A 20,136-nucleotide genomic window follows, 5' to 3' on the forward strand; every position below is an offset into this window, starting at 1 on the left:
ATATTTAGTTTCGAGTTAATAGGAAGATTATTTCTCAGAAACACCTTGTATATTGAATATTATATTATTAGCGTCCCGATTTGTTTCGAGCTTGCGTCCTGTACTTATTGAGAGATTGAAAGAGATCTTCAAAGCTATTGTAAGATCAAGTTCATGATTTTGCAATAGAAATGGATTAGTCTCGTATCGTAAACACTTCTGAAATAACGAGACATAACTTTCAAACGTACCCTTTGATAATTTCGAGGTAGTTTTTTTTCTAGAAATATTTTTTCGTCGAGGTACATAACAACTTAAATTATAAATTATCGAAAATGGTAAGTTCTTCGAATTTTAAATATTGAAGACATAAATGTACATTAAAACTCTGTACTTTGATGAAGATATATTTTTATATATTTTCAGTTGTGATATTTTGATTTAATTTTAATTTAGAATTTTCTTAATATGACATCTCTATTTAAGAACTCAAGATTTATCATTCAGTTAACATCCATTCAAGAATTAAAAATTCAGGAAAAGGCAACTTTGCCGCTGTCTCGGAAATTATCTGTACAAGCATATTATGCGAGCATTTATCGGCGACGTGCGCGGAATGCGCGCGGAATGCGTGCGTGCGTGCGTGCGTGCGTGCGTGCGTGCGTATGCTCGTCGTCATGGACGGCGATGATAATGCGATGAGAACTATCCCACGCGTCGCGAATACGTATGTAGGAGCAGGAGCAGCGCCATCGGACGTTTTCTAGCCCTAGGGCTCCACTTTTCCACTCGGGTTTTCATCCTTTTTCATTCGTTCCTATGCGTGCCCGGCACGCATCCGCATCCGTTGAAGTGCGTAGCGGCTCGAACGACGAGCGGATGGCTGCGCTAAGAAGCGCAGGTTGTTATTACGGCCGGTTCGATGCCATCGTGACAAGCGCATCAGGAGCCTCCGCGCTTCTTTCTCCGATCGTCATCCTGCGATTCGCGAGCAAACATCCGCTCTATTCGAGCGTTCACTTTACCGCTTCGGTGAGATACGAGGAATTTTCATAAATTCCTTTCGATAGAGCTCTCAAGTAACGATAATTTTTTGAATAATTATGGCGTATATCTGATTTTTTGTTTTTTTTTTTCATTGTGAAGGTTACCAGCTTCACAATGCGGTTGAAAACAAATAATTGGCTGTTATTAAAAAAATTATATTCAGTTAGAAGAGCTTTGAATTTTAAACGGAATAATTTTTTTAATTCTTCTCTTTAATTTTTCTCCCCGTATTCTTTCGTACACGAGAGAAACATTATAATTTACACATCTGTCTTAATAAAAGGTACTGTCTTATGAATGCGATCATTATCATATCGTATAATATTTCCTAAGCTTAATGCTTAAGACCGGGAAACTTTGATTATTGTCAGATTATATTACGATTGTCGATCAACAAATTAAAAGAGAAATATTATTTCGCCAGAAAAATATTCTAATTTCTCATCGGCTTGCCTGCCAGTAATTCTGGTCTCGGCGACGCGTTTGAAGTGCCGTTCTCCACGTGAACGAAGTAGCCGACGAAGGTGCTTCCTGGCTGGAGTCGGCGCCGAGTACATGCGAACCGGAGTGAAGGGGGACGCGACGAAGGGTCGGCACCCTCGCGAACCCTGTGTGCTATCGTGTCGACGAGCTCTCCACCGTTTTCACTCTCGGAAAGTTGCATGCGCATGCGTTTCGCGTTGAATGTTGTTCATATTTTCAAACATTGTTACTATTCATAGATACAGGATAAATAGTCGGTTTCGTATGTCAGTTTTTAATGTATTAGATAATACCAATTGATAATCTAGAAGAAAATGATACTTTTAAATAGTTAATTTCTTCCTAAAACTTTCTTTGAAAGTTTTAAAGTTTTAGTCGAGTGTAAATGACTTTGTAACATTTTTCTTCAATTATTTAAAAATTAAAAATATATTAGTTTAATGAAGTTATATAATGTTATGTCCTGTAATTTTCGATTGTATAATGATAACGTATAATAATCAAATAGAATAATTATGTGACATTAAAGTATCTAATGCTGCATCTAACGAGCTTGTTTTTAATAATTGAGATATTTATATACTTTAAGCTTTAATAGGAGGAAAATACATAATGTCGAATCGATGAAAATATATAATATCTGTGTAATATCGATCGTTATTAAACCGTGTCAAATAAAATGGTACGCTGCTTGTTTATCGTTGTATTTCTAGGGATCATTGCAACGCTCAGAATTGTGTTTTGGTGTTCGCAGCGTGACGGTGGACTATAGCAATTGTTGGAAATTTTCCCAACCATTTCTCATTCGCTGCGTTTTCCAACAACGTACGCCAGTTAAAACTATCCGCGAACGGTTTTCTCATATATTCTGTAATTCACTGCCTATGGCAATTCACAACCATGGGCATGAATCTAGGTGAGCTGCTTCAGCTTGTTTTGCCATAATGTGAGAACATTTCTTCCATTTTGTGAGCATGAGAGTTGTTAATCGAATTGGTAGAATTGGTAAAATTACAAAAGTTGAAAAATTAATATCTCTTGAAATGTTAAAATATTGAATACCTTTTGACTTTGTTAAGCAAAGTAAATAACATTTTCCAAGAATAATTGGCACGTCGAATTTGTATGATAGTGAATTGCTTTTTGTATTATCAATTACTTAGCCAAGGATAATTCAAGTCAAGAATAAAATTATTATATATTGATCAATGCCTAATAATATTTAAAATATCTAAATATACCTATAATATCTAAATATAATTTATGTAAATGGAAAATTATATTTAGATATTATATGTACGTATATAATAACATATCATTTTATGTTCAATTAAAGAAATATTTAATAATTTAAACTCAAATATTTTTTATTAACGTTTTAATAAATTTGTTTTTATTCTCTCTCTCTCTCTCTCTTTCTCTCTCTCTCTCTCCCTCCCTCCCTCCCTCTCCCTCCCTCCCCTTGATTTCACTTCGTTGAAATTTAATATTAAAGTGAGCTTAATAGTAAATAATAATTTTTATTAAGGTGTCATACACTTTGGCATACACATACGCACATGAACCAGATGTTTCGCCGTTGCGATGCACGACAAGTGCGAGGGTCGAAGGGGGCAAAGTCGAATTAATAGAATGTTATATAAAAAAAGTGCGTAGATAAGCGAGCGGGGGACGATCCGGTCGTTTAATGAGGATGTACGCATATTATGGCGGCGTAGGTTGCACGTCGCGTTTCTAATCGCGTCGTGGGGTATGTTAGCGGCGTTAATAAATGGTAGCGGTAGCGACGCGGATGTGTAATATAATGTTGACGACGGCACAAACACGCGAGAGTAGGCCAAGGATCTTCAGAGAGACCGACGATTGGTACTGATCTACCGAAGATGTTCGATAGCCTCATTAAAATACGGTGGAAAAAGTCGGACGTGCTGTATCTCGTGTTTACGAAACGTAAAAAAACGTTCAACGCGTTACACACAATTTTATTTTATCGAAAACGCTTTAGACGTTACTCTGTAAAATATTCGCAGCATGTGCCACAAATAACCACAAATAACCACCATTAATAATGATAATGAATTCTTTGTATCACATATTTAACAAATTTAAATTTTATCAAACAACATATTTACGATTTTTCTCATTCTTTCGGATTATTCGGAAAATTGCTGAATGAGCATAAGCAATTTAAATAATACGCATGACGTAACGATATTTACATTGTCTATTCATTGCATAACGAATATGCTATTGTTTTTTAATTTGTATCAAAATACATATGCACATATGTACGCAAATACGCGCGCGCGGAATATATGTTGAATATAGATACGTATGCGGCATTTCTAGCAGGAGACTGCAAAGAAAGATATATGCATGCAAATGAAACAGCGATCAATAAGATATCTGACACTGGACCAAGTCTGTCATAGAACTGCCGAAGAAGAATACCGCCCGATACTCGACTACTTTCTTAGAACTTGATAAGATCGATAACCCTTTGACGCTATATGCTATACGTGCTTTCGTGAACGATGTCTTTCGACGAACGAATACACGCGATCGATGATGTACGAATTATAGAAAAAGCTCAATCTATATAGAAAAAGGCGGTCGAGCGAAAAGAAGAGATATATAAATTATAATAATATCGATTGTTTCGCGATTACATAAAAGGCACCAGAGGCACCAAATGCGTCATCCCTGATCCACCATTATTCGGACGTTTATGTTCTTTTGCGCCGTGTTGCATGAAGCTGTCAAAGAGAGAAATATATGTTGGACAAACCGGAGATGAAGGGCACGAGATGAAGGGCAACGTGTCGCGCTTTTAACAGACGGCCCTTTGTGATATCGTACACTGTCCGAAACATCGCCGTCAGCATATCCGGATCCAATCTAGCTCGTAGCGCTGTGAATGCCTGTGAGCTTGAGTGACAAACGGGCGGCAAAACGGGCGGGTTGTTGTTTACCCTGTTCTAATCACACATACTTTGAGAAATTCGATGAAATATATATAAATCTCTCGCAACTGCCATCGATCTGCAGGCGATAAAATGCCGCGTTCCAATTTAAATCATGCAGCATTTGATATTGATGAATGCCATTCCTCCGAATAATCTCTTGAGAGAGAAAGAGAGAGAAAAAGAGATTTACTCGCGTAAGCTTTCCAAGCGACGCGAGTGCTTGGAAAGCGCGTGCTTCATTCTCTCCACATTCTTTCCAGTTGCCGTTCCGCAATTTCTGCAACACGTCCCCACCTGCAAGCACTCGTGCGTTTTGTTTCGCGATGGTCACGGCACGTTTACGCTTACGTATAGTGAATCCTCGCGATCGTCTCAACGATCAACGGTTCGGATTACCTCGAATATCTTTCCGTGGCGTGTAACTTTTCAAGCGCTATTCTTGGAATAGCGTATCTGCGTCCGCAATATTTTCATCGTGCGTCGCGTTTAGCACGCGATACTGTTGTTGCGTTTCTCGCTCCGCGGAAACGCGAGTCTTACATTAGGCAAATAAGACGGTTACTACTTTATCGCTGAACGCGCCACGAGGAAACGAGAGCGACTTAATATAACGACGAAAATTATTTTTAGCTTATATTATAATTATACTCGATTTACCATCAGAAGCTGCCTTCAGCTAATAGCACGCGGTATTGTTTGTGTAACTATAGAGCGAAATGTGTTCCAGCACAATGGAATTATTATTTACATAATTGATGATGAAGATAGATAAAAGAATGTAAAAAAAAAGCATATAGACAATTTAAGCTAGTTTTCAGCTAGACTTGATAAAGATTTCAGATTCATTTCAGATTTTGATTTAATAATTATGTAAGAATTAGATTATAATAGAAAGAATTGTTTAAAATGAATCGCAACTTTTTTATCGCTTGAGAATGTGAAATGTCATCGATATTTTTGTCATCGCGACTCTAATCAAATCTTTATTGAAGAAATAGTAGACGATTTGAAGGAGCTGTTATTGCGATTATTATGTCTATATTGAGCTTATGTTATTTTAAAATATAATATATAATACATAATACATATATAATATATGATACATTATAAAAGAAGTTTTCCCATTATAAAAGAAGTTTTTGTTTACTTTCATGTTTATTCAAGTGGCTCGTATATATATATATATATATATATATATTCATATATACTATACTTTTAATTTGATGGCAATTTTAAATTTTGACATTTGACCTTATCTAGTGAAATAAAGATTAAATACTGGTAATATATCGTGACGTATGGCGATGTAATCCGACCGAAATACAGACATAATTATGTAAGTCGAGCATCCGATATTAGAAGGCGGAATATTTACTCCGCAGGTCTCATTTCACATAGGAGGACGGCTTTACGAACTGCCCCATATATCGAGGATATTTTTATCGATGAGCCGTTTTACATGCGCGGCTGAAGACAAATTTGACTCTTGGACCCATGCGTTGTCTAGGAAAGCATGGCGCTGTAAACAGGTCACGTAACATTTAACAACAGTTAATCTTAGATTATCCTTTTTTAATTGAAATTACTCTCTATGAACCGAGTTTTTAATAATAAATCACGATTAATCGTGCGTCAAAAATGAAGTTACTTGATTTCACTGATCGCAACTTTATTCAGTTCCATTATATTTAATTTAACGGAATTGTATTTTTTTCGCAAATTGTATATATCGTTTGATCTATCGTTTGATCATCGATTGTGCTACATTTGTCCGTAATGACTCGTGAACGGTGAATCATCACCTGTTCACTTCGCAGGTCGGACACGTCGTTCCAGAATGTTGCATCGCGGCATGTGAATTTCTATTCGCGCCACGCCCGCGTTATTATCAGTTTGTAGAACTTTACAGGTCGCTGATAACGTTTATTGGTAAACGTTTCGATTCAACGACAATCGACCTACATGTAAAGCCCACGCTCGCGAGCATTAACAATAATCCATTACAGATCCGCCGTTGTTCAATACGGCATCAATCCGCCATCCCCTAACGTCAATTACGGATCGTTACGAGTTGGCTCGTCGGTCGATGATCGAGCGCGATTAGTAAATTGATATACGCGCCTGCACTCCCATGCGCTTTTGTTTAACGGCGTTTCGCTTCGTGGTGCATAGTCGTGTCGTGAACGAGACGCGGACTCAGCAAGTTTCTTTCATGAAGGGAAGAAAGAAAGAGCCGGTCAGACCTCATGCGGGAAAAGAAGAAGACGAAGAAGAAGAATACGATGACGACGACGACGACGACGACGACGACGACGACGACGACGACGACGACGACGACGAAGAGGGGAAAAACAAGTAGTACGAAGCTAAACAGAAACGATCCGCAAGGCCGACGAAGCTCCGCTTCTTCTTCGTATTCTCTGACCCCGTCATGCCAACTCCTTCGAGATGTTCCTCCGCTCGTGTACGGCTTTTATTCCTAATAGATTGCTTTCTCTCCCTTAAACATTTGCGTGCGACAGTTTACGCAACGCGGAAACCTGTAAACAAGTTTCGGCACGCGCGTAATTCAAATGATGATTTGTTTAAATTAACGAAATTCTATTGAAATTTTAGGATTTCAAAATCTTGAATGTGCGCGCGCGTGTGTGTGTGTGTGTGTGTGTGTGTGTGTGTGTATGTAATGATTTGGATACAACCTGTATTTAAACATGATTGTAATGCTTCTTTGCTACATTGTGTGAAAACAAAGGCATAAATTCAATAATTCATTTGCCTTTTTTGCAAGCGTAAGACGCCATACAAATTTTAATCTTTTTATATTTCTTTTTTTGGAATTTACTTTATTATATAATGAAATGTCTCGGAACCTTGAACTGCTTTGGCAGATAATAGATTAATGCGAAGAGAATATCTCTCGTCGAACAACAAAATCGATCTGTGCACAGAAGAATAATACATGAATATCAATAGGATTATTTCGACAGCACGATTATAAAATCCTTTTTTCAAGCGATAGATTGTAGGCGGACAGAGAAAATATACATCAGACACATCAGACTGAGGTACGATTGAATATATTCGAGGTCATGATCGATCTGTCTTTTGCGACGAGTTATTTTTGTCTCCTCTCAATCAAGAAACGAAATCTTCCACTTGTTCTTGATCGTTTTAAAGTCGCTAGTCCGCGCATCTGAAATTGCCGCTTCTAGCAGTGAAGAAATCGATAGAAAATCTATTTATGCAGAGAATGTTAGAGGATGTCTCATATATTATATTTATAATACGAGTACTATCACGTTGTGATGTGATTATTATGCGAGCGAGAGTAAAAATCGTGAATGATGTTACGCATGGGCGATGTAAAAAACATGAAGAATTAAGTACGCTGTCACGATAATCAGATAAATTCTCAAGTGCTACGCTCCAATCGAAACGAGACCCAGTCCCGTTCCGTCAGGATCAAGAACCTCTAAAATGCGTTGTCGAGTTCATGGGTGTTGATCGCAGCGCAGCAAGAGTACTTGTACGACCTCGACTTACCGCTTTCAAGGTAGTTAAGATACATACCTCGCGTGAAGCTACTTATCCAAGGTCGGAAGATGGTTCCAGAAATTTAAGATCGCGTAATTCCTTGTATTTTGTACGAAATACATGATTTTCGAAGCCGCAATTGAATTTGAATCTGCTTTTTGATATACAATGCTGCATTATTATTTTTTATATATTATCTATCGCGCTATGTCATCTTAGGCTTGTACAAATTTATTCTTATTATCTATGTATAATAAAAATTTATACTTTCACTATACGTAATATCTATATTGTTATATATCTATTTATTTATTTAATCACAAGATCTAAGATTGAAAGATATACTTATATGCTAATTTGTTAGCATAATAAACTCACGTTGAAATTAACTCACGTTGTTAACATTGTTCCACATTCTACTGCGCGAGCAAACGTAATTTCACTGAACTTCCTTCTGGCCCTGAAGGAGTTAAAGGTCGACATGCTGACATGTTTCCAGTTTGGTCGATACATGTTGCATCCGCAGGTGCACCTTAACGAGCGACTTCCGATTCGCGACGTTTATAATTCTACCTGCGCGTCTTGCGATTCGTAACGGTGCTTTTTATCGTCATTGAGAAATTCGAATCCACATGGGAATGATTAATTGTATTCGTTTTTCATCCTAAGGAGAGATCGTTAGTCTTATTTTCTTAGGAAAGTGCTTATAAGTGCGTTTTGAGTTTTTACAAAAAAAAAAGTCGAGTAAAGGAGGAGAAAGAAAAGAAAATTGATTAGTCAACGTAAAATATTCGATTGTAAAACGGAAGTATCATGCCAAGTTGGGTGTGATTTATTTCTCTTATTTACATGCTTCTATCCGTCTTTCTGTTGCAGAATCCCACATATAATCGAGGAAATGGAGAAAGACGCATCGTGGCTATAAGATATGTTGAAGATTTGCCAAGATATTTTTCCGCGGAGATATTTTTCACCCGCATTCTTCGTGGCTCTACGCATCGCGATGCAATCGTGATGCAATCGTGATGCAATCGTGATGCAATCGCGATGATATCCGAAAAAGTCGGCAAGATCTTGGCGAAAGAAGAGCGCAACGTGTCTTATGATGAAAGACTGATAAGATGATAGGACGTCTTCTCTTACGAATAGTCGACGCGATGTCGCGCGCGTGCCGCTGAAAATCGAAGATCGCGCTTCTTCGATTTCGGGGCGATGTTCAGGAACGAGTATTTAAGCAGGACACGGAATTACGCGAGAGCTGGTAAGAAAAGGATCGTGGTATAGTCTTACGGGCTATTATGACGGACTACTTGGATCCACATTTCGTTCGGGCTCTCTGCCGTGATCCAGAAAGGCGAACCCTCCAAGTAAGTAAATAGCGCTTGTGTTTCCCGAAACTTTTTTGAGAGAATCGAATCGAATTAAAAAATACGCCCGTCGATTTTGCGAGCAATTCTACGAACGTATCGTCTATTTATTTGATATTTGTGGTATAATGGACAGATAGAATTATGAGTGTGCAAGTTGTACGATCGTATGATCGTTCATACACATACATATATCCAAAGTCTGTAAACATGTACATTCACAACGGTGATAAGGTCAAAGAGCATTGTCGGCATCTCGAGGCAATACTATCTGAACTTTCGAAAGTAGCAATCTTCTGCTATGTCGTTTACTTTTACGTAATCGACATAGCATCCTTCGAGTGTGAATCTTCCGTAGAACGTTAATTGTTTTTTATCAAAAAAGAATAATATGATAAAATTAATGAGATTAAATGTTTGAGAGTTTTTCAAAGATTCAAAGCTTTCTAATATGAAGTAAAACATGTTTTAATTATTATATTTCGTTAATAATTTGTAAATGTAGTGTAGATATTATATTTACAAGTATATTATAGATATTAGATTATTATTTATATTTTTTTAAATAAAAATATGCATTTATTTTCTATAAATGAAAAAATATGAAAAATATTGGTTTCCAAGTTATACAATTAATCTTACAAATCTTTTCTTTCAACGTTTATTGATTAAAAGTTTATGAAAATTTCATGTATTCAGCGATTCAAGTTTTACTTTAATTTCTTCGAGTTTTAATTAATTAAATATTTGTCTCTTGAATTATTTAAACGCGGCTTGTGCCGCGAGCTTATTCAATTTCTTTCTTTTGCGTTCGATTTTTATTACTCTCTTTTTGTTAATTAGTCGGTTGTCGCGTTTTCGCGTATTGAATATGTAATGTACACGTACGTACGTACGTACGTACATACATACATACATACATACATACATACATACATACATACATACATACATACATACATACATACATACATACATACATACATACATACATACATACATACATACATACATACATACATACATACATACATACATACATACATACATACATATGTATCTATAGCGCAGTGCATTTTGATACAAATATATTTGTATCAAATGATGATTTATGTGTACATATTTATGGCACTTATTTTCTTTAAAAGTAACAAATAGATATTTTTCCATGTTGAATGAAAAAACATTGGTTGGAAAAACATATCTTGTAGCATCGGTGTTTATAAATCATTAATCCGAGGAGAAATGTATCAACCGTGTACATGAAGGCGTGTTTCCAAGGAAACGCGCCTTCACGTGCATCTCGTGCACGTAGATCTTTTAGATTTCGATAATAGTCTTAGAAAGTATAACAGCAATATATTCTTTGCATCGCTAGGTCGCGAACATCTCAGATAGTACACGCGTGTGAGACTAGAGTACAAAGAGAGAGAACACTCTCATTAATTACGAGGTTGGATCCCTGAGAACATTTTCCGATACGCATTAGACGAACGCAAACAAATTTTTAGCCATTTAGAGTTTTAGCCATTTTTAGCCATTTAGCTATTTAGTTCTTTGATAGACCATATTTCTAATTTATTATAACATAAATTTCCGAGAGATACAGAAATTACAATATAATTTATTCGGATATCGGATTTGGAATGCCGGAAATTTTTGATTTTCTATAAAACTCGTTTTATCAAGAAACATAGAAATGATTTTGTGCTTAGTAATTATCGTCACAACGTATACGATGCCGGTCAATATACTTTTCCAGCCAGTTTCGATAATACACGTTAGGCCATATCGTTAATAATCCGAGAAGATTCTTCATTAGTATCATTTTCTATCGGTCAATTACTTGATATATGTAATCTTTTCATATTATTCATTAAAACGGTTACTGAATGTGAAACTGAATGTTCGTTCAAAGTCGATAAGTTGAATAATATCGAAAAAATCTTTCGAAAGAAGAAAGGAATATCGAATTATAATAGAAGATTTTTAAGGTATTGTCCGTGCGTTCTAAGAATTTTACATTTGCTGAAGCAATTCAATATTTTCTCTCTCATACATGTACAAATTTTTATGTCATGTTTAATCGTTCAGTTCTTGTTGAATCTTGCATTCTCCGTTTATATCAACGACGATAAAACGATGATAAAACAATTGTTATTCAAATAATACACTTATCTGTATATTGCTCGCGTAAAGAGAACTTGATGATAATTTATACTCTCGGAAATGCTTCATATGGAGAAAAAAAAAAACAGTGTACGTATAGATAAGATATGATTCGTGTTAGCTTTATGCGCTTTATAACGTTTTTTTCGAAACGCTACCGCGTATAACGTGAAAATTTCGGAGATTGTAGTTTCTTACAGGTAAGGTACAGACGGCGAACGACTGTGATGACAGCGTCGCGCCTCGTAAACTATGCATAACTCCATAACAGTCGAAACTTGGTCCACGAGCAATGGACGGCACTCTTTGTGTGTGTGTGTGTGTGTGTGTGTGTGTGTGTGTGTGTGTGTGTGTGTGTGTGTGTGTGTGTGTGTGTGTGTGTGTGTGTGTGTGTGTGTGTGTGTGTGTGTGTGTGTGTGTGTGTGTGTGTGTGTGTACGTGATGGCAACGATAATTCAGGATTTACGTCCGCGAGTTGTTCGTGGATCTTCTTTAAAATCTCACGAAACACGGGCCACGCCTCGTACGATCTATACGCGAAGGTCGTCCGGTGTTCGCTCCACTTTTCGTGCGAAAAAGGAAGAAGAGAGATCAAGATCGCGCGCGCAAAGCGTTGGCAAAGTCGAGCGAGAATCCGCTCCCTTTTACGCGCAAAGCGTCTTCTCAGACCGAGCGGCGTCTTCAAAATACTTAGGCGTACACGCTCGCATATTTATAATCTCGTTTGGTCTCCCTTGGGAATTTGTCGCGCCACGATGCGCGCCACATCTGGCGACGCTTAATTCCAGTTTTATAAATCCTTCCGAGCTCCCTCGCGTCGCGATACCGACGATTCCGTTGAGATAATAGACCTTAAGTTGAAAATTAAGGCGTGATTAAATACGTAAAGAGCTGGAATTTATTATATCAAAAGTAACGATGAATTTGTGGTATGTAAAATAATATCATAACGCAAATAACAGAGCTTTGTTACATGGTTTGTATTGTTAATTTATTTTAGTAACGTGTAGTATTGATGACATCTCGACAACCGTTGCATCGATTGCATTTTTATTTTTCACAATACGTTCGAATAAAGACATAAGTAAAGACAGCTCGCGGCGCGCGGCGCGTACAACACATAATATATAATATCGCGAGTGAATAAATGCGACTGAAGCTCGTGCAGGTGGCAATTGCGGCATGCTGCGATGAGAACGCAAAAATCAGATGTGCTGGAAACCACGCTTTTGCCGCCACTGTGCGCGCATCACGCGCACATTTCGAACGTAGACCGCATAATTTGTTCGTAATCGCATGGGGAATGTAATTATCGCGGCAAGGGACATTTTCGGGATTAGTCGAATGAAATTGGTATCGTCATGCGTTTCTCTCTCGAATCGACAGCGGCGTCGACAGCGGTTCGCTGTCGGGTCGTCGGTAGACGATATGCGCCGTAACGTTCTCGCGTTGTAACGCGTTGTAACGCTGATTGCGGTCGGTGTTCGCAAACAACCCAGCAGACGAAACGGCGCCGAGAGTTGGTTCTGAGAGCTGGAAACTCGGGTCCCGTCGGGATGGGATGATGGGATGGATAGAGGCAAGTTCGATCGGCGATCCAGCGTGAAATTGTGCGACGACCCAGCCAGCTCGCACACGCACCTCTAAGCGAGGTGACTTGAGGATAATTAGATTTGCGCGATAATTTGGTATACGGATCAAAGTTGCTACGCAACTTTGCTTGAGCGTTACTGCGACTCGGTTAATATACAGGATACATAGCGCGAGTTTGGACCGTTCGTAACTTCTGGCCATGGAGTGATTTTTAATTTCGATTCGCATTAAGACGTATAATATATGTTGAGAAAAGCTTTTGTTACGAATTGTTGTTTGTGACTTTTAATCACTCTATTGTTACGTATTGTTTACGTGATTTATATTACCGAATTATAGAGGTACTTTTCAAGACTAATGCCGTGAAAAACATTTTATAATTATTTTTTATAATTACTTAATTTCGATACACGATGGACAAGCAGATGCGTATGTATATGTCATTCTTTTTTTATTAAGACGTAATCCAGACATCAGATGCGGAAATTAGAAATGATCGGGATAACTTCTGCGGAACATGAAATGCGGCTAGAAATAGCGTACGCTATTAAACGCATGATATTTTGTTTGTTTATTCGCGGAAACTTGCAGATTTCAGTTTTATATCCGCCGTTTTATATTCGCCGCCGGTAGTTTGCCGATAATTCGTCGACAATTTCTGTGGTACGTGTGTGTGTGTGTTCTACATTACCGATAAATAGAGCACATCTGCGAGGTAACGAGACAGATTGGCTTCGCGGTGATTACTTTAGCTCGTGTCTCAATCGCAATTGCAATTTACTGTTAAAGCTAACGCGATGGTTGTCACGGAATACGCGTGCGATGCATCGATTAGGAAACACGTGTGCGGCAATCCTTTCGCAGACTTTAGTCTCGCAGAATCCAAGCGGGACCTCCTCGAATCCGTACGTTATTTATATATTAATTCTTTCTGTCCTAGGACCTGCAGGTCATATACTATGGGCTACTGGGTCTGGAGGCACTGCGTCCGTGCAGAGACTCCGTTCTCCGCGGACTATGTAAGATCGTACGTTACGAGAGACATCATGCCAACCATGTCCTCTATTAGTGAGTATTACATCTTGTATTACATCTTGTATATATCGCAGAAAACGTCGCTGCGCACAAAATGTTGGATTTGCGTCAACGCAAATTTTTCATTTGGTATTCAAGGAAACAGGAAGATGTATGTACATGCATACATATAAAAATAAAATCGATGCTAATTTCACACAAGGATTTTTGAGCAATTTTTGAGTGTATATATATATATATATGTATGAAGTAGATGCTTTTAAAATTTGTTGTATGTTAAATATTTTTACATTTTAACAATTTTTAATTAATTTTTTAAGAAACAAAAGAATATATATATATATATATATATATATATATATATATATATATTTAGTCAAAAAGATAGTTTCTAAAAGAGTTGTTTCAGTGAAAATTTACTGCAATTTGGAAGCTCGCAAAAATTGAAGCATTCTTTTATGAAAGAAAAAATGCCCTATATATGATATGTTTCCATTACTGTGAAACTACTACTAGAATAATCCAGGAAAGTTGCCAGCTATCGATTCCTTTATTTACCAGCGTCTCTCTATTTGCGTTTTATTTTACAATTAGAGCAACTGATATCGGTATGTAGGACAATATCTTTTTATCGTGAAAACGAATATTGAAATCATTTACATTAATTTAATTATTGATTGACGTATTGATGTTTATTTGATAGAATATAGATTTTTGTTAGAACAGAGACTTAAATTATATTTATAAGAACTAAAAATGTCAAATGTATGCAATCGTGACTGAAAAATCTCGAGTCTATTATTACATATGCATTTGAAAATTTTATTTTTTTCAAAATCTTTGTTAACAATAAGACTTAACATTATAAAATTTGATCTTATATTTTTCAATTTGTTTGATATCTGTATTCTGTATTCAGAATTTTTTCGAGATAAAAGCAAATAAACATTATACATCTAATCTAATATTGATTTATAATTGAATTATATTTGACGTTTTTTGATTGAAAATTATGAGATATTAATTATAATTTTAAACATTTATAAAAAGAAAACTTTATAAAGAAAAATCCAAGAAAATTTTGATTTATTGAATAAAGATTCATAAAATAACTTTTTCTTATGTCAATTTGTTGTGTACGCAATCATACTATGTGCAAAATGAAACATACATGTAACAACCACTGTATCTTCAGAAGATGTAACTGTGTCACAGAAATCTTCCTTATCGACAGCGTGGTAATATCGTGAAATTCTTTTATCGTGTCGCGATATTCTCGTACATCGTAAGAGAAATTTACGCAGTTGTGTGTACAGATGTCAGTAGAGGTTGCACTTTTCAATTACGAAAAAGATGACTTATTGAGAAATGAATTTTCAATGGAAAATTTAAATTTAGTCAGCAAATGAATTCATTTTCGTTATTAATATCTTTAATAAACATTTTGGCTTTGAGTTTATAACTTTACGTTTATAGCTAGTTTTTGTTTCATTTATTTTCTACACATACGTTTATCGAAAATATATCGAGAACAAACAGTGTTATAACTTTCAGCACCGGCGAGTTGGCTACAAGTTGGTATATACTTCTATCCGGCTCCGTGTTCATCGATGGGTCCATGTTTCTTCCACGTTCAAGGTAAGATTACACAAATTTAGTATCACGGAATGATTTTTTTTATTCTTATCTCATGAGACAAAAAAAATCTTTTCTTCCGTGTGAGACGGTTTTATCTCTCGTCAGTATTTTTTTTTTTTTTTCTTTCCTACAATCAGTTTTGTGACATGGAAAACGTGAGAGAGCACAACGATGAATTTTTTCTTGACGTATGCTTCTTTAATTGGCTTTTTAATTATTTTCGTCTCGATTCTGGTCTCGCAGTTACATGCGAAAGCCAAAAAAGGGAAGTAAGGTCGCATATATCTCTTGATTTTTAGTCAACATTTTTGTAAAACAAAGGCATAATTTGGATATGGATCGCATAATCACGAGGGAACATGTGAAAGATTTGTTATGAAAGATTTGTTTTCCACAAAAATCCGCTGTAGGCATTTCTATGCCGTATGAAATGATGGCGTACTTTATTACGATCAGATTTCCGTATGCGCTACGTATGCATTTCTCGTGGCATCTTTCCAACGATATGACGTTGCCATACATTTTCTTTTTCTTTTTTTTGTTTTTAATACCATACCGAATGCATTTCATACGCGAAGACAGATTTCTACCGAGACAGAAATCGATCGTAATACGTGCATCGTGGCTTCGCGTAGATGGATAGACATCGAGTATGTCCATAACAATTAGGCCAAATTTTTAATAAATTATTTAAAAGGAAGATTAAATTAAATCTTTTGCCAGAAATAAATTAATGTTTATCAAAAAATTGCTCGTTATAAATCGGCAGATATCTTTTCATAGAATTATGAAAGTTATGTGAAGATTAATTGAAATGTAAGTCATTAGAGAAATAACAAAATTGTATGGCTGCGTGTACATACATATATACATACATATATACATATATTTGCATTGTCGTGAGAAAGATATGAAATCATAATTTATATTTTTATTAAATGGTTTACGATAACGTATAACGAATAAGTAGAAATAGAATGGAAATTAGCAGTTATAAAAAAATTGGCACATCATAAAAAATTATAAATCACTTTTCCATAAACATAGTAAAGTAACGAAATTATATTATTTATATTATTTCACGATTTTTCCACATTAAATTAACATATACTCGATAGAGTGAGTAAAGATTGTAATATCGCGTTCGTTATAATACAACTCAGCAGCTAATGTATTAATGAAGGTGTAATTCAGGTGCGACGTTATTTTGAGACACAGTGTACGTCGCAGATGCAGATGCAGAACGCTCGTCATCAAATTGGCCTCTCTGTCAGGGTCACAATTACGGTCACAATTTTCTCTCTCGGTATCCCTTCAGCTGCGGAAATTCTCATTAATCGTACAATCCCGAGACATACGCAGTGAACCAGTGATAAATCCGGAAACATCTTTTTTGAACTTTTGGCATCGTTCATTTATTCAAGTTGGTAGCAATCTCTCTCATTCGTGCGTGTAAAAATTCATAAATTGTTTTTCTCCCTTTCAATTTTTATTTATGAAATGAATAGCATTTAAGTCGTGAAATGTGAAAAGCAATATTTTTTGTCTATGATCACATACATTGGCGATTCAAAACTAGCGATCTCAAAACTAGCTTCTACATTAATTTTTCAAATGTGTCTTGAAGATCCATGCGATTCACATGTGTGTAGAATTCAGCTTTTGAACATACATTGAAATAAAATTTTAAAGAAGGATTAATGTAGGCGCGTTATTAAATAGCGAGAGAAATAAGTTGGGACTTCCGCGTTTTACGTACGGGAGACTGCGATATAACTAAATCGATGTTCTATTTTGTTTCTTCCGCTTAAAGAGACTGTTTAAGCGGAAGGCACACGCTCGTGCACGACGGGCGCTCTTCTTTACTAATGCGCAATGCCGCTCGCGGAAAAAAAAGAGAATGTGGAGCGCTTATTATCCGCGGCCATCACACGCTCGGCTGCCGCTTGGTGGAACGGGACGCTCTTTCGCGTTGCATGCATCCGATGTGCATAGACGAACGACCGACGACACAACAACAACAACAACAACAACAACAACAACAACAACAATCAACAACGACGGCGACGACGGCGAGACGCGGCCGACTGCGCGCGCGAGTACTATCATAAAAGAGGCGCGCGCAGTACCCGATTCCAACAACAAATTAATCTCTCTATGACCATTTTAATGCGTCGTTTCCTCGTTTCCTCGTTCCCTCTCGAACCCCTTGCCTCCTCTCGATGATAGAGACACGCGGACACGACATCGTTCTAGCGCATCCACGCGGAGTGTAGAGTTCGCGGCGTATTTCCGACAGGAGGAAATTCTGGGCGACGTCTACGCATACGTATGCGTTAATATGCGTGTGCATTTCCATCTTGACTAGAGGTAAGAGAGAGGAGGGAGATACGTTTCGCGATGTAAATGGGGACCCTTACTCCGGCGTCCCATGGATTGCCTCGACGTTCCCCCTCTCCGTGTTCAGTTTGCATGTAAAAATCTGTTGGCGAACGTGAGGCGTGGTTACGTGGGAGAACCTTCTCCTCTCGTTCCCTTCGGGAACGTTTCCCCTTACGTTTCTCTCCTCCCTCTCCCTCTTTCTCTTTCTCATTTTATCTCCGCTTTTTCCCACCGTCTCTCTCTGTGTCTCGTTCTTTTCCCGCCGTTCTTACATTCTCCGTCTCCTTCTCATCAGTAGTGTCACCATTTCTCACCTCTCTACGACGATGACGAAACGACAATTCTCTCGTGTTGTATCTTAATCTCGCATCCTTTCTTTCTCTCCATCTCATTTCATTTATTTTAGATTGTTTAATATTTGTTTCTTTAATTTATTTCCGTTGCGTGCAATGTTCTATGAAATTATATTTTAAAATACATAATAAATTCCATTATTACCTCTCTTTCAAATTTCTAATTTATTATTGTGAAAATTTTTCTTTTTCGTCGTTTTTTTTTTAAATGTATTATTTAATTACATTTTATATTGTTAAATGTATTATTTAATAATATTTTGTATTGTTTTCACCTTTTCTTGTTCCTTTCGTCTTAATGTTTATGCTATTTAATACTTCTCAATCCACATTGCATCTTCTCTCTTTCTCTTGCATCGTCTCTCTTTGTTCATTGCTCTGTCTTTCGCTGATCTCCTCTCTATCGTTCGTGCCGAAAATTTACGAATTCGCCCGAGAGATACTTCGATATAAATGGCAGAGAAGAGATCGGCCAGGTTGAAGAGCGAGGATGAAAGAGGGAGAGACGAGGATATTCTACTTAAAGCGGGTACATCTCGTCTAGTGCGACAGAGACGGAATTAGAGAACGTGGTAGATCGAGAGAGAACAAGAAGGAGAAAGAAGGATAAAGAGCATCGATAGAATGAGAAAGGTTGCATATGCAGTGCTGTATGCACTACTAGTGCATACTCTATTCCATCCTGTTGACATTCAATTTCTTAATTTTATCAGGGAATAATAATCGGCGTTAAAACCATTAACTTTTGGACTCTTATAATTCATAAAATCAATTTTACTATTATATTTTGTTTCATGAATTGGTTTCATTGAATTGGAACTAGAATTTTAATTACGATAAACTATTAAAACTATTAAAAAAAAAGACAATATCTGAAACGAAATATAAAGTATTAGATATTTAATTCTGGCTTTGTATCGATCATTACTTAAGTTTAATCATTGTTAGTTATCGCTGTTAATTTCTTTTTTTTTTATCTCTGTCTTCACCAGCGTATATATTCTGCTAATTGTGACGTTATGATTCGTATGCCAAGTCTTGCTCGAATATATGACTGATGCTATATAATGTCACATCGACGCAATTTGAATCGGTCAACTGATATAAAAACATCACGTAACACGATCGTTATAATACAGCATCGATGCAATTTTCATTGGCACATCACGTTGAATAAACTGCGTTGTACAATGCGCTACGAATATGCGCTATTAATAATTCGAAAATAACGTTAAATGAAATAAAATTGCAATATGAAATTTTTCGTAATAATTACGTAATAATGGCACAGTATACAAAAAAATTACAATAATTTAATCACATAATACATATGCATTTATTATTGCATTTTTATTTATATAAATTTATTGCATGATGTGATACCTAAGTAAATTTTACATACGTGACATCGCAAAGTTCAAATTAACGAAAGACTATTGTTATATTTTTTAAAACCTCTGCAAAAATTGAATGAAATAGACTACTAGAGACTAGAAAGAATGAAAAAAAAACAAATAATATACTACTCCGAAAGATGTGAATAGAGTTTGAGGAATTAATAGACCGATAATTATTTATTTTACATCATTA

At 36.5% G+C, this 20,136-nt stretch overlaps 1 protein-coding gene across 1 annotated transcript in view; it reads left to right on the forward strand.

Moving 5' to 3' along the window:
* The window catches only part of LOC105426200 (rap guanine nucleotide exchange factor 2), a 110,522-nt gene that overhangs the window by 15,967 nt on the left and 74,419 nt on the right, over positions 1-20,136 (forward strand). The window contains exons 2-4 of the mRNA XM_089084191.1: positions 8,886-9,376; positions 14,079-14,206; positions 15,728-15,811. Of these exons, the coding sequence (XP_088940317.1) occupies positions 9,308-9,376; positions 14,079-14,206; positions 15,728-15,811 (281 nt within the window). The 5' untranslated portion in view covers positions 8,886-9,307. The remainder of the gene's footprint in view (positions 1-8,885; positions 9,377-14,078; positions 14,207-15,727; positions 15,812-20,136) is intronic.

This window comes from Pogonomyrmex barbatus, unplaced genomic scaffold (genome assembly GCF_055798465.1).
Source record: "Pogonomyrmex barbatus isolate J1 unplaced genomic scaffold, ASM5579846v1 scaffold8, whole genome shotgun sequence".
NCBI classification, from domain to species: Eukaryota; Metazoa; Arthropoda; class Insecta; order Hymenoptera; family Formicidae; genus Pogonomyrmex; species Pogonomyrmex barbatus.